This window comes from Dermacentor andersoni, chromosome 5, assembly GCF_023375885.2.
Source record: "Dermacentor andersoni chromosome 5, qqDerAnde1_hic_scaffold, whole genome shotgun sequence".
NCBI classification, from domain to species: Eukaryota; Metazoa; Arthropoda; class Arachnida; order Ixodida; family Ixodidae; genus Dermacentor; species Dermacentor andersoni.
The window spans coordinates 166,773,059-166,800,612 of record NC_092818.1 but is presented as its reverse complement, the minus strand read 5'-3'; the positions used below and the strand labels follow the sequence as shown (position 1 = coordinate 166,800,612).

Sequence of the window (27,554 nt, the reverse complement as noted above, 5' to 3'; positions counted from 1 at the left end):
CAACTTACGTACAGTAATCTCATAGAATACATCTGAAGTACCAAGATTTCACCGCCAAATCTTGCCACTTGCTGGTTTTTGAGTTTCTTTGCCAATTTAAAACTAAAATTCCTACTTAAATCGCGAACAGTATGTTGGATTCTATCACTATAAATCATGGTCATTTCATTTCCATCAACATCTCACAACACATTCTGGCCAGTTGTCGGTCCCTTTAATAGTGCTTTTACAGCAGAAGCGCACATTTTAAGATAACTCATAGTAGTTACTAGACAAATTATTATAAAGATTAGTCTAAATAGCTTTTTTTAATTGAGGTGGGCAATTACATATTTTTTCGAATATGAATTGTAAGTATTGAATACTGAATCAAATAGTCAAACGCAGATGTATATTTTTTACACCAGGAATATTTATTTCGGTATCAACGGCATGCCTGTACTTACTAGTGCAAAAAATACTGCTAACTATCCAGGACTAAGGATCAGTTTTATGTACAAGATCATTTAATTGTTATTAGAAAAACTGTACAGATAAAAAACTCAACTTTAGAGCCTGGTTGCAAACAAGCTCTCCAAGAAAGAATGGCTGCTGTACAATGAGCTTACCAAGAATGCTAGATAAATGGTTGCAGAAAAAAATATCAGCTGTGGAAAAAGAAAAGCTGTTGAAGGACTTTTGTGCCATATGCACATGTAAAGCTGAGTTCCCATGATGGACCAAATTCCACGGATGAGCATCGCATGGCTCAGTTCTACCCATCATGCAGCAGATAAGCTTCTGAGGGCGCAATACATTGTGGGTCAGCCACGTCTTGCTCATCCGTGAAATTTCTTCTTTTGTGTGAATCTAGCTTTAATGGGCCCGTTGCATGGAAAACATCAGAGGTTGTGGTGTAGAAGAAAACTGCTACATGACTAGACTGCCAGAACAGTAAATGGCAAACTGCAAGCAAAAATCACAGGTTATAACATAGGTTTCCACTGTGGAACCAGAAATGGCTTGCATTAATGGTTTTGTTTATGCATTGCTTGGGAACTTTCATCATTGTCTCAGGTCTGATAATTTGTGATAGCTTGTTAGTAACAACACTTCAACATTCAGGTATTGCAAACTATGCAGTTGGCTTTGAATATCCAAAAATACTGAAGAGTTCCTTTTCAAATATGAATGGCTAGCATGTAGTATTTGAAACGTTTAATGTTTACTCATCCCTACTTTTTAGAAAAACTAAAGGAGTCATTCAATCCTAATGCTAGACTTGTAGCCTGTCATTTGTATATTCATAAACAGATTTAGACATGGAAAAGTCTGACACTGCTAATGCAGCGTGATGAATTCTGGCCAATTTCACCCAGAAAACTGAAACCGAATTGCCGAAGACCATGACTACCATTCTCTGAATGACAATTCTCATGAGTGACAAGTCTGTTTATGCCTCACTGTCAGGCAAGCATGAAGTGAACATCTTTATCAAGCAGCAATCTCACTAATTTGATTTGTGATAATTCAATGTCCTAGAGACAACCTATTTTGTTTGTTATCTAAAGGTGAACTAAATAGGGTCTAAAGCAGAATTGAAGAGTTATTAGTACAAACATCAATCACACATAGTGTGTCGATGAACCAAAACAAAAAAAAAAGGATTGTGGACAGATTATGAACCTTAATCCAGTGACTGGATTGGCATCACTATCTTGTGGTAGTACCAGTCAACATACACAGTAGTCTGAATATCAAAGGTGTGGGCATGTTCGAGAGGTACTGGGATCGATACCCAGCACCTCCACCAGATGTCACGTGGTGGTGACGTTGAATAACACAGCAGCAATACTGTGAACGACAAAACAAGCTTTTATTGGGCGAACCTGTGCCCACAAAACAGGCTACACTTATAGCACAACGATAGCGGCGAACACGCTCGGCGATCGTCGAAAATCTGATCAGCGGGTCAAGCGCGTCGGCTTTTATAGAGCAGTCATTGAATGTTCCAGACTAATCGTTGGGACCCGCGTGCCTTCCACATAGTTCTACACCATTCGCGTCAGGCGATGAAATCAGATAACACAAGGTTCGGCGACAACAGACCGCGGATAGAAGCATCGATAACTTTCCAGAAACTTCGGATACATGCAAGCGCGTCCCGCGCTGTGTGATAGCATTTGCTAGGCGGTGAAGCGTGGTCGCCCGATAAAGATAAGTACACGTGTCACTATTGACAGTGTTTGAATTTCATCAGCAGGTTTGGCCCCATTGCTCTAAATGCCTTGTTTATATGAAGTGCTATAAAATTTCGCTGCAAACATAGTGAGCAAATCTAAGTTCTGATGTTTGTGAATTAGGTGGAATCACCAATTACTACTCAAGTTTGGATTATTGCGGGTCACCTCTGCATCAACGTTACTAGATTAGTAAGCTAGTAATGTTGCCTGTGCATTACAGGGATAGCTATTATGGGTTCACTCCCCTTGTCATTTTGATGTCTACCACTGTCTATCACAGGAATCGCAAAGGGCTTTCTGAGAAGTTCATGCCGAAATAAAGAAAAAAATATATATAGTGCTTTGCAATGCATTAGAACTCTGGGTGCTCACATTGCCACGCAAGGATTTTGTCTTTCAGCCATTCCACTGATGCTATATAGTAGAGAATATTTTTCCTGTAGAGCACAGTCATACTGCTAGCTTCTGTGACGACTGATGCCACATTCTGCAGCTTATCCAAAAACCAGTTGTATGAAGCGCGTTGCAAGGTAGGAAAGCAAAAAGAAGTCAATGTCTGTCCACTTCACTGCTGGGGTGGGCAACCTCCACAAGTAAAAACCACTGAGGCTAGTAATTGCTGAGAAAAGCTTTTGCGTCTCGAAAGGAAATTACCTTCGCGCATTGGGTGCGCATTAAATAATCCCAGGTGGTCAAAATTAATCCAGAGACCCCACTACGGCATCCCTCATAATCAGATTGTTGTTTTTGCATATAAGAGACCCCAGAGTTTAATTTAGCTAGTTGACAAGTATGTTCTTGCATTTGCGAATGCTTACTCCAGCCAATATTGTATGAATCGGTGCAATACTTTCTGTGCATAATATTGTGCCAGCTATTGCATCACTGCATCACATGGCCAAATCTGCAATTTTCTAATATGCATTTATTTATTTATTTCCACAAAGGTCTCTTGTTGAGACATTACATGAGGGAGTGTGGGGTTAGAGACAAAGAAAGGTACTACAAATTACAAAGGGATATTTTCGATGAGTCGCTTGAATGTAAGTGGGTCGGTGATAGTGGCAACTTCGGCGGGCAGGCCATTCCAGTCTCGTGTTGTGTGCAGGAAAAATGATTGCTGAAAAGTCACGGTATGGGCTTGTGGAGGACATACTGTGTTAGAGTGACTGATGCAGGCAATGCGATGTGCTCTTTTTATGTACGAGTTGTCAATAGGCAAAGAATGGAAAAATTTATGAAAAATGTTAAGACGTGCTATTCTACGGCGTGAGGCTAGAGAAGGTAAGTTTATTTGGGCTTTTAGTGCTGAGATGCTTGAATTGTACGAATAATTTGACAGGATAAATTGTGTCGCATGGTTCTGAATCGACTCGAGGTTGTTAATAAGGTTATTGTAGTGGGAGTCAAAAATAGCATCGGCACACTTCAGCTTGGGTCGCACAAAGGTTATAAAAGCATGTTGTTTAATATAGGGACGAGCGAGGAAAAGGTTATGGCGTAGATAACCTAGAGTACGATTAGTGTACTCTAGGTTAACTACGATTAGTGTACTCTAGGCTATAGATTATGTGGTTAACATGACAGGTCCAAGTTAAGTCACGCGAGATACACACCAAGTTATTTGAATGAATCAGTTGTTGCAATCTGCATGTTATTGATGCTATAATTAGGCATATCCTAATTATGATGACGATGAATAGACATTAACATGGTTTTAGCTACATTTAATGACATGAGCCAAGTGTTACAGCGGTTTTGTGTGCACAATAGGTCATTTTGTAATTCCAAATGTTCGGTGGGGTTAGTGACTGCTCGGTAAACCACACAACCATCTGCGAAGAGTCTGATATGAGAATAAATATTACAAGGCAGGTCATTGATGTATATTAAGAAAAGGAGGGGACCAAGTACGGTACCTTGAGGTACGCCTGAAAGCACAGGTGTTAAGGATGAAGAGTGTGAGTTAGCGTATACGAACTGCTGACGGTTAGTTAATCAAATCAAATCAAATCAGTCTTTAATTTCCTGTAAAAGAAACAGAAACTGGATGGTCATTTTGGGCTAAAAGCTACGAGAGTAGCTTGACGGGGCCCAAAGACCTTAAAAACCCTTGAATCCAGCTTAGAACACAAGGATGAATGTTAAGACTGGATAACTTTATTAAGAGATAACCATTAGGGACCTTATCGAATGCTTTTTCAAAATCTAAAAATATTGTGTCAGTCAGGATGTTACGATCTAGGTTTAAATGTAAGTCGTGCAAGAAAAGAGCAAGTTGGGTGTCACAGGGATAATTCTTGCGGAAGCCATGTTGACTTGGGTGAAAAAAATTGACGGATGTTAGGAAGTTAGCAATATGCAAGTATAAAATATGTTCCATTATTTTACAAGACACGCTTGTTGTGGAAATAGGGCAGTAGTTACTCGGTGATGATCGGCTTCCTTTCTTGAAGACTGGGATCACCTTGCCCACCTGCCAGTCATGTGGAAATGAAGTGCTGTTAAGTGAGTCCTGGAATATCGGTGATAAAAACAGGCTGCACACATGTTTAGTATTTTTTATGACTTTGGCATTGATACCATCTACTGCCGTGGATGACGAGTTCTTCAATGATTCAATTACTTTGACAATGCCGATGGGATGGTGATATTTGCATGAGCGGATATGCGAAGTATGGTGGATCAGGCAAGCCGTCAGGGAATTTAGTAAAAACCGAACTAAATGTTGTATTAAGAAGATCTGCAACCTCAGTCTCGGGGATCGGAAGTCCAGAGCTATTGTTAAGTGAACTCTCATTCCATTGATTAGGATTAATAGTTTCCAAAATCACTTGTGAGCAACTCTTTGAGGCAACTGCCTCCTGTGTTGAATTTTTCAGTCACTGTCCACAGGCCAAACACACAACTGTGGCAGACACACCAGAGGCCAAGCGGCTTGCAGAGAACACTCGCATACAGAGTCAGGTATGCCTCCTATGTCTGCATATGTTGAATGTTTGTTGAAACATGCTGCTGTTCTTGTTTGTCTTTGTTTTAATTGGGCGTCTCTGTTGCTTAGCTGCCCTGTGGTTCCTGAGTAAGTATCGTCATGCATGCTCTGACATGTTTAAAAAAAAATCTGCAACCCATTTTTTCTCCTTTTTTTTCCCGACTAACTGGTCCTTCGTGTTGAGGTGTGACACCAACATGATTTCTGTGGTTATTGTAGTTCATTTATTTAGAGCTCCCTGCAGGCTTGTTACAGTAGTTTATTTTAGCTGGAAACATATTTGCAATTTCGCAGGTGCTTGGATGCTTAGTGCATTAAAGTGGCCATCTTTGTCACTACAAAAAACAAGTGGTAAATGAGTGTCCCTAGATTTGTTGAAAGGTACCACCCAGTAAAAACAGAAAACAATTATGTTCTGGAAATTGAATATCTAAAGCTAGAAAGCAATGTCACCACTTGAAATGTGGCTATACACACATTTCAGTATTGAGGCCTCCACAAACCGAAAAAGCACAGTTGCACTTTTCTGAGATCTGATGTTTGAGAGCTTGGAAGTTTAATTCACTGAGTCTACTTTTTAATGCGAAGCTTTCTTTGCCTCTTCCTTCGACTTCCCCGCTGCTGCTGCTGCTGCTGTATACAAGACAGAAGCAAGGCAGAGAGGAAAAACAAGGAAAGGCACTGGGCGAGAAGCTCGTTTAGGCCCCACCGCATCAAATGTGCACGATGCCCTCTGGAGCTCTCTGGGTGTCGCCACATTAGCCTTTGACAGCTGCAATTATCCGTGACCTCCTTTAAAAGCATTGCAGAAACTGCAGCACTTACCATTCTACTAAATGCCAGGCCACAAGGGATGTAGATAGAACTGTAGAGAGGAGGGGGGAGAAGAGGCAGTTCCCATACAAGGGCAGGGGGGGAGGGGAGGACAGGGAAAAGGTAAGGAAATGTGAGAAGGCAAGGAAATGCTACTACTATAACAGACAGCGGTTGTGGGGAAACTGGATGAACTTAAGTTCAAGATACCATATGTGTGTGCTATTTCTGAAAAATAAACGCCATGCAAATATGTCAAGCGGACAACTTCTGGAGGGCATACAGAAGCAGAGCCACGCTAATTAAAGCGCACCACTACAGCAGTTGCACGTCAAATCAACACTTGTGTGCCCGCCGCAGTAGCTTTGTGGCTATGGCATTGCTCGAGGTCGCGGATTTGATCCTGACTGTAGCAGCCACATTTCAACGGGGGCAAAAATAGAAAACGCATGTGCACTTAAATTTTGGTACACATTAAAGAACACCGCGGTGTCAAAATTAATCGGGAGTCCGCCACTACAGCATTCCTCATAACCATATTGGAGTTTTGGCACGTACAGCCCCATAATACAATTCAAGTTTAATACTTCTGCCACAATGCGATCTGCCATGTGAGGCAATGACAATGCTTAACCCTCTCAGAGGTTATGAAATATTCCACAAAACAATACCTCAAGCAAACACCTCTCCCAGTGGGATCTGTGTACTACACAGACAAACAGCTTTGGTGCACGCAAGGTAACATTTAACATCAATTCACCACTCTTGTGTTAGTCTAAACGTTGAAGAAATGAACCTTTAGCCATCATCAATGCATCATCAATTATCATCAATCAATGCATCCAGCACGGAATGCTTCTATTACATCGATTCCCACAGTGCATGGGATCTGAATAATTTGTTCTTTTGATTCACACCATTTACCCATTTGAACGCTCTCACGACATTTGTTTTCATATGCTTGGGCAGGAGGAGCATGAAACTGGCAAATGCATGCCAAACGGCGATTGAAGTGCAACTAACACCTGCATGAAGACTTACAGATAATAATAGTAATAATAATAATATTAATACCGTATCAGGCCTCAAATTGGCCAAGTGGCATCTTAGGCATAGCAAAAATTGAGCTGCAGATTGCAGTAACACCCATAAACCGGCTTTCAGAGATGAAAGCTGGTTATGATTTTATTGATGGTTTTTATTGGCTACCAGCTTCATCCATGTTTTGTTGAGTTTGTAAATCTTGTTTGATGGGACCCCTGTGATGTTGTCATTATATGTTTGCATGGTATGTTTGTTTGATGCACCAATCCTTTCACACTGAAACTGGGCTTGAGTGGTGGCAGAAGATAGTGTGATACTGTTGCATGGATACTTTCTTTTTCAGTATTTGTTGTCGCCACTTGCCTGTCTATTCAGATGGCTGAGATCAGCATCCCGTCTTGCATCCCATATTCTTATAATGCACTCTCTCCACAGGTGAAGTACCATGAAGACTTTGAGAAGCTCAAGGGAAAAGTGACGCAAGTTGCCGATGACCCGGAGACAATGCGCATCCGCCAGACTTCAAAGATCATCAGCAATGTGGCTTACCATGGCGAGCTAGAACGCAAGAATCTCATGGAGCAGCGCCGAGGGCTGCTGCCGCAGGATCGCAATGGCCACGGTGATAGTCAGTTTATCATCGCTGCTGTTCCTCACTTGTCTGTTACCTATGCATATGTTTTGTTATTCATTGGCATCTAAAAGGGCACAATTTTGCCATCTTCGAAGGTAAATATAAAAATACTTTATGAATCTGATTTCTTGAAAAACTTGAATTTGCTGTCTGTTAGTGGTTGCAACAAGCCATAGACAGGTCGCCGTATAAGTGTGCTATTGTTTAGCTGTGGTAACTTGTCGTCCACTTCTTCTGTGTCATGTTGAGGCCTTATGAGGTCCCTTCACTGCAGGGACCTCATAAAGCACACTCAACAAACCAGGAAGTTTGCTGTGCAAGTGTAATGTGTTAGCTAACTGGTACTTAATATTCTGTTATGTACATTTGCTCACTATGGTGAAAATTGCTCCTTTTTTTTTTACTTTCGATCACTTGTATTTCTTCATTTGCAGGTGCCGAACAAGAGACCTCCACAACCTGTGACATTGCTCAGTTTCGTGAGTATCTCTATGCTGTTATACACATGTTGCTTACTTTCAGGGCCATCCTCATTCGCTTTCAGTAGCGCACATGTCGCATCGTATTTCCTGTTTGTCCGATGATGCTTTGCTTTTTGGGATGCATGCTGTTCCCTTTCTTTTCCTTCTGGGCTGACTGCTGGTCGCTTTTTCCTGCTGCTATATACAACATTTCATCATTCAAAGTACCTGCATTTCTATGTGGCCAATCTCGGTGTGGATGGCTTTCTGCAAGGGTGGCTGCTGTTCTGACAAAGTAAAGTTATTTATAGCTTTGCCAGAAGTTGTCGCAACCAAAATGACAATTCTGTTTCTAACCCATTAGTGGTTCCCCCATCAGCTGTATTTTAACTCTTGATTTGCTGTGCTCGTCACCAGATACTATATCTATGCAATTTCTCCAGGTAAAAAAGCCTCGTTTAAAAAACTGGCATCTTTTAAGTTTCTCTCAACCTAGTTCCATTGCCAGGTCGAACGTTTTATGCAACTCTAAATCTGCACTTTTTTGTGCAGATTTAGAGTGCATAGGCAGGGTGCACCCTCCCTTCACTTACTGCCAGTGATGTACGCTAGAAGAAATGGGTGTGTGTGGTCCCCATAATGTTTGCCGCCAACCAACTTGACCTGACACTTTGTATGGACTCAGTAAATCTGTTCCATCGCTTGCTCATAGGCATTTCTTCTCGTCATTTTCTTGTAGATTTTGGTGCACTCAATCAACAAGGCCACACGAAAAAAAATGGACACTTCATGGCCTTGTCATTGTGTGGGCTAAAATCTACAAGAAATTGCCCAACTTTCCACTCTACTTCATATTTTGTTTCTTGTTGCATCTCTCACTCAACATTTTCTTCTGTATCCGCAGACGCTTTCGACCATCTTCATTTTGGGACGGAAACCAGAATGAGCATTGCTAGTTCATCACCGTAATGTACTTGATACATTTTGTACATTAGGTGTTGAGTCACTGAGAATTGCTTTGGAAGGCCAGTGCCATTTGCAAGCACTCTGTTTGTTGACATACTTGCATGGGGAAATGTGCACTTGCATCTCAGTCCAGTGTTTTCTTGCCAGTGGCGCTAATAATAAGGCACTTTTAAATAGGTCTCACTAAAAATTAATAATAGTAGCCTTAATATTTGTTCCCTGCCTTGTTGCTGGTGTCCCTTTTTGTTCGTCCATTGCTTCACGACAGTGCAAACAGATTTGCATGAACATAATGAGTTTGTTGTTGCAACTAGGAGTTCTTGTTCTTATTTTTTTACTTGCAGCCTAAAGGCACGCCTTGCATTGTATTCAAAACTATACTGTGACTGCAGTATCTGCAGCACTTTTAATTGACTTTTAAGGTGAAGTACTAAAGTGTTTCTAGACCCATAGTTAGTGTTTATTTGTTGGAATAGGCCCAATGAAGACACAAGCAGAAGAAGAAAAAGAGGGAGGGGGGCATATTGCCTAAAGTTCTGGCCTCTATTGATTACATTGACCCTGAATGATGGTGGCCTGCCCAAACAGGATCCGCAATGTACTTGATATGTATGTGTAGTTATAACTTTTCTTTTTCAAGCCCCTGGCTGAGATTTTTGTGTGAAGCATCAGGCCACGTAATTGCTAACCCCTTCATGTCTCGCTCCCTGGGCAAGCTGGCTCCTCCATTAGGTTCATGCAGATGTGGTGATCTCTGTTCTTCCTCTGTTCTCCTGTGGGGCATCATTGGGATGCCACTCACTGGGCTCCTCCCCCATCATGTTGTGTACTGCAGTGCATTTTCCCTAGGCCTCAGTGTGCATGTGTGTGTGTGCACTCCTTCCCACCTCTTGGCAGCACCCCCTCCTCCTCCCCCTAACGAGGACCGGCCCAGCAGCAGAACACTCCAGTCAGTCCGGGCAGCCACCGAGTACGATATGCCGGCCAATAACAACTCCCCCTACAGCTCCAAGCTGCAATCCACAGTTATCTACACATCTGAGGAAGGACCAGGTACCCTCGCTTCCTCCTGCTATTGAACCGCCCACCCTGTGCCAAGTCTGCTCCTGTCCATTCACTATGTGGGCTTGTGCACTTGTCTTGGAAGGGTAAAATCCTGTGCAGCACGGCGTGGCCTGTGAAGGGCTCTGCATTAAGTTTCGGGTTTTCTATTATGTATGTAAAGTGTACGCACGGACCATTATAAAAGTAGCACCTTGAAGAAACAACTGGAATTCAGACACAATTATGCTATGTTAACAACACAAAGCTTATTAAAAAAAAGTGTAACCCTGCCGCAATTCATGTAATCCGTAATTAATGTAATCCCGCCGCAAATGCTTATATCTGCTAGTTCTCCCCACCTTTTATGCCAGTGGGATGCTGGAAACTTGGGAGTGGTAGTGACCTCATGTTCACAAATAATACTAAGGCTAGGCCTGAATCTCTTGCATTGCTTTCAAGACTTGCACCACTGTAAAAAAATTTTTTAAGTGTTGCACAAATTGGAGACCTGATGCCTTGCAGTACTACCATGTTATCTGCAATAGTTTGTGGCTGCATGGTGTGAATGATCACCTGCTTGTGCGCAAGATATTATCGCAGTGCGTTGCTTTTCTTCAGTTTGTGCAGTTTCCTTTTCCAATACAGTCAAATAATGATTTTTCAGAGGCCCGATTTTTTTGCACACCTTCGCGGCACTGCCACATATCCCATAGTGCACTATAAGAACGCCTTAAATTTCGGATGCTGGAACCCTTCACAGTCCGATTTTCCAAACTTTTTGTTGCGACTGCAGGTCAGAAAGGGCATTAATCGAAGCCACCACCGCTGCCATTTTTATTATGTCGCAGCATCAAACCAGCACTCGCACGTCAATCTGCTTGGCAGCCGTAGCCACCACAGCAATGCTAGGCTTAGCTAATGTTCGCTACCAAGCTACTTACTGTTCGGTGCATGGGTTTTTCGTTGAAAGTTGTCAGCAATGGCGGTGACTCCGCCTTTGTCATTGTCACGAACGGCTTCAAAGTGCAGAAAGTACGGCAAGGGTCAAGCACTGCATAATGCTTGTTTCCAAAAGTAGGTTTCGCCACTGTGCAGCGAAGTCGCGCGGCCAAGCATATTTAGTGTATTGCGGTGAAGCACACCATGAATGAAAAGGGACCTCTGTCATGTGTCACAGTATGTATTATCGAATGCACCTGCCATGCAGGTGCATTCAGTATTGGCTTTTCGGTACTGACATTCAGTATCAGGCTATTTATCAGTACATACACGTTTTTCTGGCCTTGTGTTAATTTTATGATCCCTTTAATTCGTTTTGTATTCACAGAAGCAAGGGCTCTTCTCCCCTCCTCACTTTTTTTCTTGAATTTTGTATTTTTCACTTAAGGAGTTTGGTTTTGGTGTACTGTGCTTGTTTAAGTGACATGCTAAACACTGATCAGTCACTTGTGTTTCCAGCTATTAACATCTTCAGCATATGAATGCCTAAGGACTCACTAGAGCACTTGCAGAACACTTGCTGTGGCATCAAGCAATTTTGACATTGTACTTGCTTGCTTTTCTACAAGGAAGTGCACTCTTTGTGCTTGTAACTTCGTAAATCAGTGCACCAAACACTGACTCGGGCTGGACAGGCCAGTTAGCTTTTCTTTTAAGCCTCTTTGGATTTGTTAGGTTTAAAAAAGTACATCTTTAACCAAAAAAGTGAAAGCCATAATGTTTTCATAGACTTCATGCTTGAGCACCATGGCACTGGTGTATTTGTGACATAACAGAGGCAGATCAAGCATTGCTAAGAATGGGACAAAGTGTCTCATCTTTGAGGACCTTGTTAAGTAATAGGAACACTGAATACAATGAAAGGCACATCAATAATCTAACATGTGACAACCAGTAACAAAGAAACACGTTATGACTTTATTGTAGTGAAGTATTAGATATGGAGTGGAAGTTTTGATTATATGTAGAGGATATTTTTGTGCACCAAAATACTTGGCCATCTGCTTCTTATTCAATACACCATGGCCAGGCTGTATTTGGCAATATTAGTTGTGTGTGGGGAGTGGTTGCTGTATGGTGGAAACTTGTCATGATAATTTGTGTCGCTTTGTTCCAGTGCAAACTCAGCCTGTGCGCAAGGTCGGTTCAATTGCAGACTATGATCCGTTGAACGACAACTATGGGTCTTCTGCAGTAGGATATAACCCACCACAGGCTCAGCATTACTATAGAGGTGAGTAAAGTATCTTCTGGCTCAATAATTTTGGTTCCATATGCTGTTTGTGAGCCATCTGTTGCCCCTTGTCTAGTGGTTTGATATTCATGTACCGTATTTACTCGAATCTAACCCGCACATTTTTTCCTATAAAATGGGTCCAACAATTGCGTGCGCGTTAGAATAGAGTACGACCCTAAATTTGCGCTACAATATCGCCATCGGCACTTCAAAATGGCTGCCTTGTACGCGCTTCGAGCCTACTCTATGTGCTGCAGTACGTGTGCTAAGGCAGTGCTTCCTTTGGCTTAGGTTAGTACACCGTCCGTCTTCCCGTTTTCTGCGTTTGCTTCATCAGCATGAGACTGCCGACTGCAAAGACATGCGGAGTTCATCACGATGCCCGAATTAAAAGGAAAGCGATCACGGGTGCAGAGACGGACGGAAATCGGGCCGCATCACGGGCGTTCGGAGTTCCCAAAACTTACCTGCGGGACTGGCGCAAACAGGAGAAGCTTTCTACACCGGCAGCTGTTACGTAAGCGGCAGCCGTGCGACCCCTATCTTGAAATCGATCTGCAGCAGAGACAAGAGCCTACACATTTAGGCACACTGCGCTGTGTTCTCTTCACTTAGTTCGCGTTGAAGCGAGAGGCCGCACATAGGTCAATTCGCTCGCTCCTGCTACCGCACTTCCTCGCTCCAGTGTTCTGATGAAAAGTTGCCGCGGTCATTAAGTGAGACATGTTCATGTTTGCTTGTGCGCACGTGACGCCATGCTTGTTAATTTAGCTAGTAAGCAAATGTTTAAAAGTTCATACAGCCGATAAAACTACTATCCTTACTTTTGGTATACAGTAAAAGCTCGTTAATTCACTACTCGTTAATTCGAAATTTCGGACAATTCAAAGTAGTCGCCGCGGTCCGTCCAACAATGTATTGAAAGCAATATGTAACACATCCCACTTATTCACACTGAAATCCGCACCGCCACCGATAATTCGAACTCCGCATCATCGTGGATGGGGAGGGTGTTAGTGCGCGGGAGCACGCTGGCGTCACCGCCCGGGTCGCGCAGCCTTGCTTTTTCGATCAGCGGCAAGGACGATAACACCGTCGCCGCGCGCAGTCGTCTTTGTGTACGACCTTGCGAGGGTGAGCCGGCGAACGCGGCTCAATCTCGCGTGCGCGAGAGGGGAAGGTGGGGTGAAGCGCGCCCTCTCTTGTCGCGCGCGAGGCAGGGGGGTGAGGCGAGGGAGCGACGGGAGGACGATCTTCGGCGGCTGCTGCTTACGGCGCGGCCATGCGGGCGCCGCATCTTGAAAGCGAACTGCGACGTGGCCAAAGTGCGCGCCCGCGTGGGCCTCATCTTCAAAGCGATCCGCGATGTTTGCTGAGTGCGCGTAGTGCCGGTAGCTTCGTATGCACTGTGCTTTCTACGTTTCGTTCGCGTTGAAGCGAGAGCTGTACGAATGTCAATTTGCTCGCTGCTACGGCTGCATGTTTTTACTCCAGCGAGTTTCCGCGGTCATCGAGCGAGATGCGTTCATGCTTACCTGTGCGCGTGTGACACAGTGCTTGTTAATTTATTTAGTAAGCGAATGCTTACAGGTTTATATGGTCGATAAAACTATTATCGTTACTTCGTATAGCTATCTACTAATTTTCTATCGCAATCGATGCTTCGCTTTTCGCGCGAGTCTGCGACATTTTTTTTTTCTCCACCCCAGTCAGCGCGTCGGACCGCGCTGGCCGCGTCCGGTTACGTTGGCTGCGGCAGTGCTTCGAAGTATAGACGTTGTTCACGCCAGCGTGACGTAGCGTGTGCGCGCGTGCTCACGCCACGTCAAACTATATACGCGCCTTTAACCGAGCGATTTTTTTCTCTTACTTTCATTAGTTCGAATTTTGTATAATTCGAATTTTCATAGCATCCTCGCGGAATTCGAATTAGCGAGCTTTTACTGTAGCTGTCTACTAATTTGCTATCGTAATCGATGCTTCGCCTGTCAGGCAAAACTGCGACTTCTTTATTTATTGCAACTTTAGTGCATTGGGAGCAAATTCTTCTTTATTTTTTCCAAATAAGAGAAAGTTGTATTTCTATATGAAAGAATGAGGTGCATAGTACTGTAAAGGACTTTTCTTTTTTTAGGTCACGGCAAACACGTGCGCGTTACAATCAAGAGCGTTTCTCTTTTTGTTGTCTTGGAAAAGGTGTGCACATTACAATCGAGGGCACGTTAGAATCAAGTAAATACAGTATATGTATCTGTGCATTATGTGATGAAAAGTTACAGTGGCATTAAGATGAGCTGTATGGCATATTGCCGGTGTGGATTTGTAGTCAATCCCGGATATATCAAAGTTGGATATATGGAGTTGTCTATATTGAACTGCCGTAAAATCTTAAACATTGCATGCAAAACTGTGACACTGTACCTTGTGTATATCTAACTCCCATTCATCGCCACATTCAACATATCAAATGCTGCACCCCTGCAAGTGTGCTTCTGTGGTACGAGAGATATCGCTTATCGCGTCACCATAAATATTCTTGCCGATGAAATGGCAGTGTTTCAGTGGATGCTATCAAACAAGGCTGTGAATGTGAAGGGCAGCACATGCCATGGAGGAAAAATTAGCAAAGTCGGTGTCTCAAAATACGTATGGCTCGTGCAGGAAGGGTGTTTGTGCTCCATAGTGGTGGATTTGCATTAGTAAACTTCACCGCAACACAGTGACATAACACAGTGAAGCATACTACTTTCCACCATTCGTTATTCAAAAGAGGGTCGCCACACTACTTCAAAATCACAAAAGGCCTCCCGGTCCGATATGTGCATTCCACAAGAAAGCGTGGATGGTACCTTTCAAGTATCCACAGGAGGCATTTTAGGGTTCCTCGAGCAACCAAAAAATATCCGACCCCAACTCCCACTTGGACAGATACATTACAGTTGAGATTTAATGAAACCACCGCATACCACATCTGCCCTTCATGGAAAGATCATAGCGGCAATGGTGAGCAAGACTCATTGCTCTGCAATTCACTGGGACACGTCAGTAGAAATGGAGTCTGGTGCTCTGCAGGCTGAATGCCATTTTCGAATCTAAGCATCTACCTGGTTGACTCATTGGTGATGTACAGTAAAACCTCGTTAAACCGTACCTAAAACAGTAGTTTCGTTTTAAAAGTAGTAAAGTCAAATCCCCGACTCAGCGGCCATTGAACATAATGTGTTTTGTATCCGCATAAACCATACCAGCTTATTGTGTATGCATCGGTTAAAACGTAGCGCTTCAACTTTTCATCGCGCAAACACGGCGGTGCGTCGTCTCCATCGGGCGGCCCGGCAGAACAAGCCTCAGAAATCCGAACGGCCTCCAAGCGCCCTGTGCGTTTGTGCATTAAGCCACATCAACATCATTTCGACGCCGTGCCAGAGAGCGTTATGGCGTCGTGCAAGCGAGGACTCGCGTTACGGTAGCCCCGTTTACATGAATGCGACAGTGGCGCATCGCATTTCCAAGCGCATTTGGGAAAGGCGATGCGACGCCGTTTACATGTAGCGCATTAACTCTCGCGAGAACGTAGCGCCACATGGTGTCGTATAAGGGAAATGCAGCCGACTTCCAGTGTAACTGGTTTCCAGTAGTTGATCGAGTGCCTGTCGGTGGCTGAGTGCCGACTGTACTGACTACCGAGAGCCTGACGCTTGTGCAAAATTGGGAATGCAGCGTTCAGTCTCCACGTTATGCTACTTTTGTCGGCATGGACTAAAGTTGCTGTCTCGCAGCTTCACCGGCGCGACAGTCTCGCAGCTGATTCCGTCCCATAATTCCTGATGCGACGATCCTGCGTTTACATGTTCGGCGAGAGTCGACTCGCGCCTGTAAATCTACCCTCGCCTGGCGCATTAATGCGATGCGCCTTCCGAGCGCATTACCGCTGTTTACATGAATGCAATGCGCTAGAAATGTGATGCGCTGCGACACTGTCGCATTCATGTAAACGCGGCTAGTGTACTAGAATAGGGGCTGTGTGCTCACTGCCTCGTCGCTGTGGCGCACTCAGTGTCGACTGCTCTGGCCCCCGCCAGAGGTGCTGCCGCCTGTTTCTCCTGAAAACTTCACCTCGCTTCGTGTGGAGTGTGTTCTGTTGGATCGACATGCTGTCGACTGCATGTCCCGCCGGCGTTTTCAGCAGTATCCTCTGTGCTTGCTCTGTGCTTGACGTTTCACTCAATGTGCACTGTGAGTGAGTGAGAATGGCAAGCCGCCGTCGAAATTACTACTTTGCACCCGGGTGCAGAACTGGCTACGGTCGTGTGAAAGATGCACCAAAGGCGCTTTTTTCAGCATTCCACGTGATGAAGAACAGCGAAAGGAATGGGAGAGGAACCTCCACAGTGCCATAAGACACTGGGTGAATCTTGCGCAGTCTGTGAGTTGCACTTTGAACCGCAATTCATAATTAGGGACTTCGTGCACCTTATAGATGGCAAAGAGGTGCGCATTCCTCGTGAGAAGCCACTGCGATCAGAAAACGCTGTTCCCACGATTCTTCTGAATTTACCACAGTACCTGACGAATACGATACTGAAACCCAGGAACAAAAGGAAAAGGTGTGAAAATGACAAAGCACCCGCGAAGAAAACAAGCCGATGCGCACTGGACAATAACCACTCAGTTTTCACCAGCTGCTCCCGGCGCTTCCGGCATAGACCACGACTCGGCGCAAGAGGAGGGAGCAACAGCACGGGCGATTCAGGCCCGATAGTGGCATAAGCTGCACGTTACATCAGCCTCGTGAATGCAATCATCACAATGAGAACAGAGGCGCGATAATGTAACTCTATTCCAAATGAAAAGTATTCCAAACTCCGGCACCCGGCAATGAGAAAGGCGCCCCCGGGACTTCTGCAGCACTACTTCGCGCGTGCACGGAGAATACGTAACGCCAACGAGGAATTTGCCATGCGAGTGTTTGCCAAGAAGAGGGGGCTGGCTGAAAAGCTGGCACGCAGCATCAGTAAGTTTGAGGCCGCTGTCGTTGTGCTAGGCCGCAGCGGCTATCAAACGAAAATAACACTTTTGTTGCACAAAGTGAATAAATACTGCATGTTTTTTTTTCGCCTTTCGTCGCACTCTCTCTTAGTTCCGTTTTCGACAGGTAAGTGGGCGATCTCATGCTATTTCGGTTAAACAGTACTACCTTTTAGTACGTACTTTTTCCGAGCTCCGGCCAACTACGGTTTAACGAGGTTTCACTGTATTACAATTCACTGTTTAAACTGCATATTGTAACGGACACACAGTTAGGCACATTCAAGCGCGGTTCGCATTACAAGTGTGCTGATGACAGCATGCCGCATATCCATACCGCTTGGTTTGCTTCCGCACCGCGTTCATTTCTACCTTAGTTAGAGGTCCATGGTTGTCTCACGGTTGGGCGACATGAGCTTTCAGGGTTAGCGTTGAGGTCAGTTTATCAAAGGTCATAAAGTAAACTTTTTTGCATTTGACATGGCCTCGGAAAAACGAATAGATAATTTCACGAGTTTGGGAGGCTGCACAAGATGCGCAGAGTTTTCAGATAGGCATATTTTATATTTGGAATTATCGATTTATAGAACTATTTCATGGTCATCCTCAAGTTTGATATATCCAGGATTGACTGTATTTGCTCTTGCATTGCATTTGGAATGTCACTTGCTTCGTGTCTGCTTTTCTCGTTCATTCCAGGACCTGCCCCTGCCATGCAGCGTGTGATGCCTTCTCAATCCCAGGTGCCAAGTGGGGTGAGTGCTGCGCACATGGCATCTCATGAAAGCAATCACATGCAGTGTCTGCAAATGATAGTCAAGTTGTGATGCAATACAGATATTTCTGGATCTAGTAAGCCCAATAACCACACTTCATGCAACTGCATTGTTTCTTTCTTGCCGAAATATTTGTTACTCGTGACTTTCTTGTGTGAAGTGAGGGCCTAGACCCTATAAATCCTAGAAAAACATACAGACAAGCGTCAGAATTTCCTAAGTAATTTAGCGTACTTGTTTCTGTGAACTAGCTTCTGTTTTAGTTAGTACCCAGGAAGTGGATGTATCATGAGGTCACGATTGATTGGCTGACTTTCTGCGATTGTTGCAACTGCCATATGTGAGCACATCCAGAAGAAATCTGCACAGTACTGTTAACTTTTTTATGAGTGAAGTCATCATTCTTAGCCTCATTGTTATATGATGTTCACAAACTTTTCTCTGTACATATCCTCTTGTATATTCTGTGCCTGCCAGATCAACCGTGCTCATGAGAAGCAGCCAGCATTGGAACTATGGCGGTGGCACCACGTGCTTAGGGTTGCCTCGAGCACACTTTTTACATTTTTGTTGCTCGCTGCTAACAAAAAAAAAAAAGAAGAAGGGGCATTAATAAAGAAGGGCCTGCGACAAGTGGAATATGAATTTCTTGCTTGTAACAGTAGAGTTCAGGTAATTTGACTTCGGCTAATTCGATCCTGACCGAAGGTCCCGGCTGGTGCCAATACATTTATATGGGACCAAACGTTTGTTATTTCGATGCGTAATAAGCCTTGGCCAGATAATTTGAACTTGGAGGGCCATTACGCACATGTGCAATCTGAATGATTTATATAGTGGTAGCTCTAATAGTGGCTTCAATTATTTCGTCTGCACTTAGGGTACAGTGAATGTGTCAAACACATCATCTCCAATCAAAAACACGTATTTTCATTAGGAAGGTTTCAAAGAGAAAACAGTGGATCACAATAAATTATTTCAGTAGAGTAGACTCTCTTGAAGTGAAACCTGCAGGGACCAGGGAAATTGGTTCCGTTTATCAGGAGTTCCATTTACTTGAGAGACAAAGCTGAATAAAATTGTATGACTACAAAACCAACCAACCATGAGGATGGTGTTTCGTTTAAGAGGCAGTTCCATTTAAGTGATTTCCGTTTATCCGAGATTCCACTGTACTTATCCAACTCTAACGTGCACATTTACTGCCAAGAAAATTTGTCCGAATATTTTTTTGTTGCATTTTGATACAAAACAAAAACCGCATTCGCAACAGCCTACTGTCACTGCCATCACATGATGGCGACCCTGGATGGCAGCTGAATGAGTTCTCACATAGCAAGAGTAACCTTGAACGGCGTGCCTGCAGCCCCCCCCCCCCCCTTTTTTTTTTTTTTGGTAGGCCGAAAACATCATGGAGGAGCTTTAAGCATGATGACGACATGCCGCTTTCAGTTTGATTACGAAAGCACATACAAAAATCGCTTGTATTAAATGTTAAGCTAGCAGCAGCAAGTCATGTCAGATGTTCTTGTCATTCCGAAAAATTGCATGCATCGTAAGGCGAACTAGCAAAGTGGTTAGTCAAGGCATTGGCTACCATCCTGTTTGTGGCCATTGTGGAGTCACTTGATAAAGGCAGAATATCAAAATACTTATGGACCACACAACATGTAGATTTTCATAGAGAGCTTTAAAGTGGTTTGAGAGTGATGAAGATGGACATTAACTCTTTCGTTACCTCGCCGTATTTTATAGGTCTCAGAAAAAAATTATTTACCACTACAAATAATATTCCAGCACACATTGCAGCATAGCATATTGTGCATAATGAAATGCTCTTTCCAAAAACATGTGTTGCCAAACAAAAAAAAGATTATTAGGTAAAACATAAAAATTCCAGAAAGCGTAATTTTTGCTGCCAGTTGATAAAAACAACAGTAGAAGACATATCTACAAGAACATTAATATCAAAGAAAATTCAGTATATAAATTACAAAGATAAGTTACCCAGGAATAGTGTCTGAAAAAATAAATGATCAATACATCGCCGTTCTTCGGATACAAGGAAGAAACTAAGACCAGTTCATTGCTCGTGCCATGCGGTGACGCAGTTCCTGGATTCTGTGAAGCATAGGTGCACTCCGCACTTTTCCCACAAAGCGTCTGGTTTTTGTTGGACTTTGCAGTCCTCGTAACACATTTTGCAGTTCAGCCATTTCGGCATCTTCTGAGGATGGTCCGATGAGAAGTCCAAGGAACGTACTTCGCCAGTTAGTCTAGAGTCATGCACCTCTTCCAGGAGTGATCGCTCTCAGAGTAGCTGGGCAACTACAAGATCATGCATCCAAGCATATCTGCTTCGATTTTTGCAGATAGTCTTTATCACCTCTGCAAAGAAGGAGAGTAGAAATCCCTCGCCGTTGTAAACTGTCTTGCCCTGATCCGTAGTGCTGGGCCGAGATGTGCTATGGGCAGCCTTCTTGACATGAATGGTAGTTTCTCTGCTGCTGATGGCAGAACAGCATAACCAAGCGAAGTATGCACCCTGAAGATAATCGGTAGAGCTCCTAGGTCGTGCAAAAAGATTGGCAAATAGGCGCACACGAGGAAGGGACCACTCAAGGCCGTAAAGGAAACTCACCGGTGAACAGCTGCGGATGTCCCATGCTGACTCAAAACATTGTTCCATCAGAGCTGGAACTGCTTTGCTGTCATATTTGGAATGGTAACTCGAGTACTCATCACTAAATTTAAGTGCGAGTGCAGCATAGTTTCAAGCAGGACATTTTTCTCACGACGCAGCCGTGCAGTACGGCGCCATGGGAGCGACTTTCGAAAACTGCACAGTGACACTGGCAGCACCCCTTGCTGGGATTTTACGAGAGAAGTGTTACTGAAACTCTTGGAAACTAGTTGCAAAAGCCAAGTCCACATGTTGGACATATGGCGAACCTTCTTTCGATAAAACGACCCGGACTTCAAGCCAAAGCTCACTAGTGAACAGGTGGCGTCATTTTCAGTTAATTATCACCACTCAACACTGTCGGAAGGCAAAGCCGGCTAGATAATTTAATTTTTGACTTGCTGGGAGTCATTTGATTAAAAAATCTTGATGCTAGTGTGGCGTAGTCGTGAGCGGCATGCTTTTTTCTCGAGCGCGGCAGAATGTGACAGCCACGCCTATTTTTGCTACAACATATGCACATTAGTTAGCAAAAAGGTCAGTCAAAAATCGCAACATCGTTGGAGCACGAAAATTTAAACTGATTCTGAAAGTGCAGTGCCTGTACTAACTACTGGATGGCCTTAAATGGATAAGAAACGGCTCCAATATGTCGAAATTGGCAATCTGAAGCATCGATCACCAGTTATCGATTTGAATAGGTGTCGTAACGAAAGAGTTAAGGGCCACACACCAGGCCACGTAGCAAATTTAGGTTATATGCAGGAAGTTGTTCGGCGCCCTTTAGTGAGCATTCTGCCTTAAGAATTTTTCAAACTGGTTCATTAATAGCTGAGATAGAAATATTTCATTGCCGCGAACCCAAGATTTCAGGAGGCGAGGGCCACTGCCGAGAGAGACACTCTCTCCGCTTGTCTCATCTAACCTCTGCAAGCGAAATTCCTTCTGTGTTCTCCCATACCGGAGCTTGAAGATCGCGTGACGCATATGTCGCGGGCTTTGCCTTCATCTTTTTTCTTTTCTCGCTCATTGGCTGCGCAGAGCAATTCCACTGACAGTGTCGCACGCAAACTGTTGCGTTTGTCTCGTTTCGCACAGCCCACGATTTCGTGCACTGTGCACAAGAACACCTGACTAGCGGCATAAGTCAGAGCTACACGAATACTGAGGCAGACACAAGCGGATCACAAAGCATCATCGCTGGAACACGGTAGATAATTACATAATTTTGTTGTCTGCGCATGCGACTGCATGATGTGGGAACAAGCAGACAAAACTGAAGTACATCTCTCTTGCTGCAGTGTGAAGTCAAATGAGAACACACAGACATTTGGTTTGTGTGTTTTATTATTTCTCTAAACTTGAATTCATCTTTAGTTCTTGAAATCGTGTGTTACTGTGAGTGATGTCACAGCACTGCCATGTACGTAGGCGCACTTGTGTGATATGCGTCGACTCTCCAGCTGGGAGCGCGGTGCCCACGAGGAGAAGGGCAAATGATGTTCGGTTTGAAATTTCAAATCTTTCAGCGGTGCATAGCGATGTAATACTTAGCAGACATGATCGTTAGCATCCATTGTATTCACGGCGCTTGTCAGCTCAGAATGGCGAGACCTGGTGAAGGGCCCTTTAATAAAGTAAATAAATTTTGAATACCTATATGAAGGTAACATTAGCTCATTTCATCTTTTTTCTTACTGTCAGAATTTTAGACTTGATAATTCTTTCTTGCTAAATAATTGGGTGCATGTTCGGTTTCTACGTTGTTTTAATGTCATTTTTACGTTAGTTTTACTTTGAGAGTGTAGATTCAATTCGCAGACGTTACAATCAGGGCAAATGCTGCCAAATGAACTAGGTGTGTGTTCTGGTTCTTCTTTTTTTTTTTTCTCCCTATGTTTAATTTGACCCGCTGGATTATTCAACCAATTTTGCCAGTCCTGTCAGGGTCAAATTAATGTAAATCGACTGTAGTTGCTTTTCAAGAAACAAGTTATCTAATCTCTGCTACCACCACACACATACACTATTGTTTCTAGAGCTCAGACAAGTTGCCATCCGCCATCAATGGTGTGTGACAGGGCGATATCAAGGTTTGTAAGTACCCTGCCCAAAATGTCACGACTCCCAACCTACATAAGTGGTGCCTTCATAGACTATAGCAGTTTCTGTTGCAGAATTTCTACAACTTCAAAATTAGTGTCATTGTTCCTTTAAGTATTGCAGAGTGCAGTATTGCACACAGGAAATGACATATATCCCCTTCTACTCATCTTGCCTGACTCAGGTTCCGCATAAGAGAGTTAGCAAGTGTTGGTGGGGTTCTCACCCGTGCTCTTGGGACAAAGAATTGACAACACAGTAGTGCAAACAATCACAAGGGCATTTATTGCACCTTTCATAGACTGATGCCTGCTAGCCGAGTTGCTATCCACAAAACATACCAATGGGCGCGCAACAAATCGTGGAAACCGCGACTGGATAGCGAGCGGATATGTTTGCCCCATGCTGGACACCAACACCTGGTTGTTCGCGCATGGTGGCGTTAGCAGAGCAACACTCACACCATCTCTCGTACTACCCTGCGAGAAGACCGATTGGCGCCGTAAAGCCACGCAGCAAAGCCAGATTACAGGAGACTGAAGCTATGCGGGAAAACAACATATCAGGGGAAGTGCGAGTTGCGCATCCCCACAGTGTGTATTCATGTATGTACATGGACTGTGCATTGCTTTGGTGTATTTGCTCAGGCAGGTGATGAATGAGTATTCTGCTTGAAGCCTCATTCTGCTTGAAGCTGGCAGCTAGCATTCGTAGTGTTGACAGTGCCTTTTAAGCAATTCTGCTGGGAATTTATAAAACAGCAGGAGTGCTGTAGCACACCTTTTTGTGAAGATGGCTGGCCCTTCACCATCTGGTTGTCAGCAGCAAAGAAGCTTATTTGTGTTAGTGAACAACCACGCATCTGTCTACCTTACGATGTAATAATAGTGTCCTTTGAAGATGAACTCAAGCCAACCTTATAATGAGGTTCACAGTCACGTATGGGGAGCTCTGTGTAAAAAATATTGCTCATGAAAACCTTCTTTCCATAGCTCATATGCTTGGTGCTGGAAGCTGCTGGCACCATAGTCCCCTAAGAAACGTCACCGGGGTTCTGCTGTATTTGTAGGTTGGAAATTTCAGAGCAATATTTCATGCCAGATTTGCATAAATGCAGTATGTGCCTCCAAGTAAATATAAAGTGCCTGTGTGTTCACATAATGCTTTCTGCTCTGATGTGTGGAACATGTGAGTGATGATTTGTACACATGAAAGCAATATTGGCACCATTCTCTGTTTTTGTGAAATTCCTAATTACAATGCTGGTGTAATTGCCCTTTGCAGCGAACTTTCCGGGCAATGTATGACTATGTGGCCCAAGATGTCGATGAAGTCAGTTTCCTCGACGGCGACATGATTGTGAGTTGCGTGCCCATCGACGAGGGTTGGATGACCGGCACCGTCCAGCGCACAGGCCTTACGGGGATGCTGCCCGCAAACTATGTTGAACCTATCAACTGAATCCTGTTCACTGCCGCTCCCGCTGTGCTTTTTTTTCCTTTGTGTCAAGTGCTTTGCAGGCTTTCAGTTGGTGCCCAAGACTCATGCATTTTTTTTTCTTTTATTTACTTTTCGAAAAAAACATGATAGGTGGTTTGCGTGCTTTATTTAGGTGCAATGAAAAACTTTTTGTGCTCTCTCGTCTTGTGCTTATGAGAAACTGATTATTTTAGTTCAGAATGTCTTCCTATTTTGCCTCCTCAGTTACTGTCACCGGGATTATGAAACGTAATTGGCTAACGTCATAAAAGCCCTTTGACAGACATCACTGGTCATGTGATAGCCCAACTGCTTGCACAGAGTGGGCATAGTCGCAGACACAGTAAGCAATGATTTTTATTCCCTTCCTCAAATTACTTCTGCCTTTGCATTTTCTTACTCTTTCTACAGTGCCTATAATTTTTGATATTTGTATAAAGTGCAAAGTATGTATTGTATACCATCAGAAATTAATGTACAGGCCACCTGCAGTGCTTCATGGTGTGCATTTGCTATTTTTCATTTTTGAACACTGTTGAGGTAGAAGTGGCAGATTTTGTGAACTGGTGAGATGCATTTAGCAAGTGTGCCTTGTGCAGAATACATATGTTCAGGTTCATCCTGTTTGTCAGCTTACTATGGCTAGAATTCTGTGCTTTTGGTCACTGCTAAGATGGCATACTGTTTCCTTCATGTGAAAAGACTTGCCATGGCTGATCATGGGGTTGTTCTCACCGAGTACTTCAAAACTGCATTTTAGCATGTACACTGAAATGCACTAAATGACCTGCATGGCATGTGTCACTAACAAGATGTGCAGTGTTCTTTCTTTTTCTTTCTTTTTTCCCTCTCCTTCCCCGATTTTTTTTCCTAATGGGATTTGCAGTCTGGTCTATTGTGGCTGGATGTTTTTAAGAATCATTACTATAGTGACAGTATATTTAAACACAAGCCTAATTCATGGCCATGCATCAAGCACTGTCTTTGACGTGAAGTGTATTTGTCAAAAGCATTATTTAAGCGCGCTTAAAGTATTAGTAGCTGCTAAAGACGTTGCGACTGAAATAATTGCGAAAGTTTTTTTTTTTTTTTTGCATTGTTCATGAAAGCTGCATTTGCAAGCTGATGCTGTAGCATGGGACTATATTTGCACAGCTTCCTTTTGCAACTGTGCCTGGGCATCATAGGACTGTGCATTTGAGTTGAATATGTTGGCTATCCACCAGGGTCTACTTTTGCACAACTTAGCTTATCTGGTACAAGGATGAATACAGTGTAGTATAAACGGCATTCAGTAGAGCATATAACTTTATACTTGAATGTGGCAGCATTAAAGCATATTTGTTGCTCAGGGTTTAGAAGCTGTCTGCCTTCTTGTCTCTTGTTTTATTGTTGGGTGTTAGTGCCTGTCTCTTGAAACTGTTTACCTTTGTGACTTTGCTCATGCTTGTTGTGTATTGCAACATTGATCTTTGTGCCCTTAAAAGAATATCTTCAGTCTAATGTTCAAGTGTGGAAGCATGTGGTAGAGCAGATGAAAATGCTATCTAAACATTCAAGCTCAAAGTTAGGGTTCATGCTAACATTTTCTTCTTTTTTTTTTATGGCATATACTCGTAAGGGGAACTGCTGTGTTTATTGCATGGCTATTTATTGCCCTAAGCCTCTATACAGTTTTGTTTTATACTTGTCTGATCAATGTGTTCTGTGCCCTGAATTTGACATGTTAAGTTTTAACTACACATAATGCTCAAAGCCTCGCTTTGTGCTCATTTGAATTGTACCTATAGCCCTTCAGTAATCACGATTTCGTGTGTGTGCCACCTTGACCTTGCGTGCATTTTCGCTATGCGTAATGCTTGGAGGTGCACGTAGAACAAAAGCTTCATGCTTGTGGCGTTTGCCAGCTACGTTTACCTCCTCGTAGTTCAGCCAACGAGGCCTCCAACTGTGTGTACAAAGTATGACTCATTTGCAATTAACATGTGTACACTACTCAGCGTTATGTGCCTTCTCGCAGTCCGACAGTGCCAGATGGGTAATCAAGCTTTGACATACCCAGTTTACATGCACTCTTTGTCTAGACACTAAAGCACTTTGTATGTTGATTCTTTAGCTGGTGTAGTGCTTAGAAGCCTACCCCTCCTCCCCCCCTCTTTTTTTTTTTTTTTGAATAAAGTTTTTTAAGATAGATTACTTTCAATTGCTTGAGAATTACTTCATTTTGGTGCACAGAAATTTAGTGTAGAGTGTGTTGCATAATTTTTTAGCAGAGATGAAGGAAAGGAAAGATGATGCACACAAAAATGCAAAAACGGGAAGTTATTGCTTCTTGTTTTGAATTTACCTGTTTCACCCACCGCAGTAGCCCAGTGGCTACAACATTGTGCTGCTAAGCTTGAAGTCGTGGGTTTGAACACGGCCATGGCGGCTTTTCCAATGGGGGCAGAATGCAAGAACGCTCTTGTACTGTGCGTTCGGTGCACATTAAAGAAGCGCAAGTGGTCAAAATTAATCTGGAGCCCCCCCGTTACGGCATGCCTCATAATCAGATTGTGGTTTTGGCACATTAAAAAGCGTGGCACAGGGTGAAATTTCAATGCAACTTGAAATTTGTGGGAGATATGGGGTTCTCCTCCGTACTCTTGGGGACAAAGGAACGACAACACAGTAGTGCAAACAGTCACAAGGGCATTTATTGCACCTTTCATAGATCAATGCCTGCTAGCCGAGTTGCTATCCCCAAAACATGCCGATGGGCGCGCGACAAATCTAGAAGTCCGACTTACCGCGACCGCATTGCGAGCGAATATGTTCGCCCCATGCTGGATGCCAACGCCTGGTCGCTCGCGCGTACTGTCACGCGAACGGTGTCCAAGGCGGCCACGCGAGACGGTCTCGCAGAAGCATGGTCGGCGCACGCGCGGGCGGCACGTCCGTCCCGCTCGCTTCCCAAACCCAAAGAGACCAAGCGCCTTCCCTTTCGGCGCCCAAGTAACCCCGCAGCAGCGCGACACTCGCGCCATCTCCCGCACTGCGCCTCAACCACTCCGACCGCCGCGGGCGAAGCCGC

The 27,554-nt window shown here is 43.8% G+C and overlaps 1 protein-coding gene across 4 annotated transcripts in view; it reads left to right on the top strand.

Annotated features, from left to right (window-relative positions):
* The window catches only part of Lasp (LIM and SH3 domain protein Lasp), a 30,035-nt gene extending 3,358 nt beyond the window's left edge, over positions 1-26,677 (top strand). The window contains exons 3-9 of one of the 4 annotated variants that reach the window (XM_050179189.3): positions 5,105-5,189; positions 7,507-7,693; positions 8,140-8,184; positions 10,030-10,185; positions 12,293-12,409; positions 18,140-18,195; positions 24,287-26,677. In XM_050179189.3, coding sequence (XP_050035146.1) covers positions 5,105-5,189; positions 7,507-7,693; positions 8,140-8,184; positions 10,030-10,185; positions 12,293-12,409; positions 18,140-18,195; positions 24,287-24,463 — 823 coding nt within the window. In that variant the 3' untranslated portion in view covers positions 24,464-26,677. Of the gene's footprint in view, positions 1-5,104; positions 5,190-7,506; positions 7,700-8,139; positions 8,185-10,029; positions 10,186-12,292; positions 12,410-18,139; positions 18,196-24,286 lie in introns of all 4 variants that reach the window. The other 3 variants (XM_050179188.3, XM_050179191.3, XM_050179190.3) reach the window with 3 other exon arrangements.
* Positions 26,678-27,554: the final 877 nt, after the last annotated feature.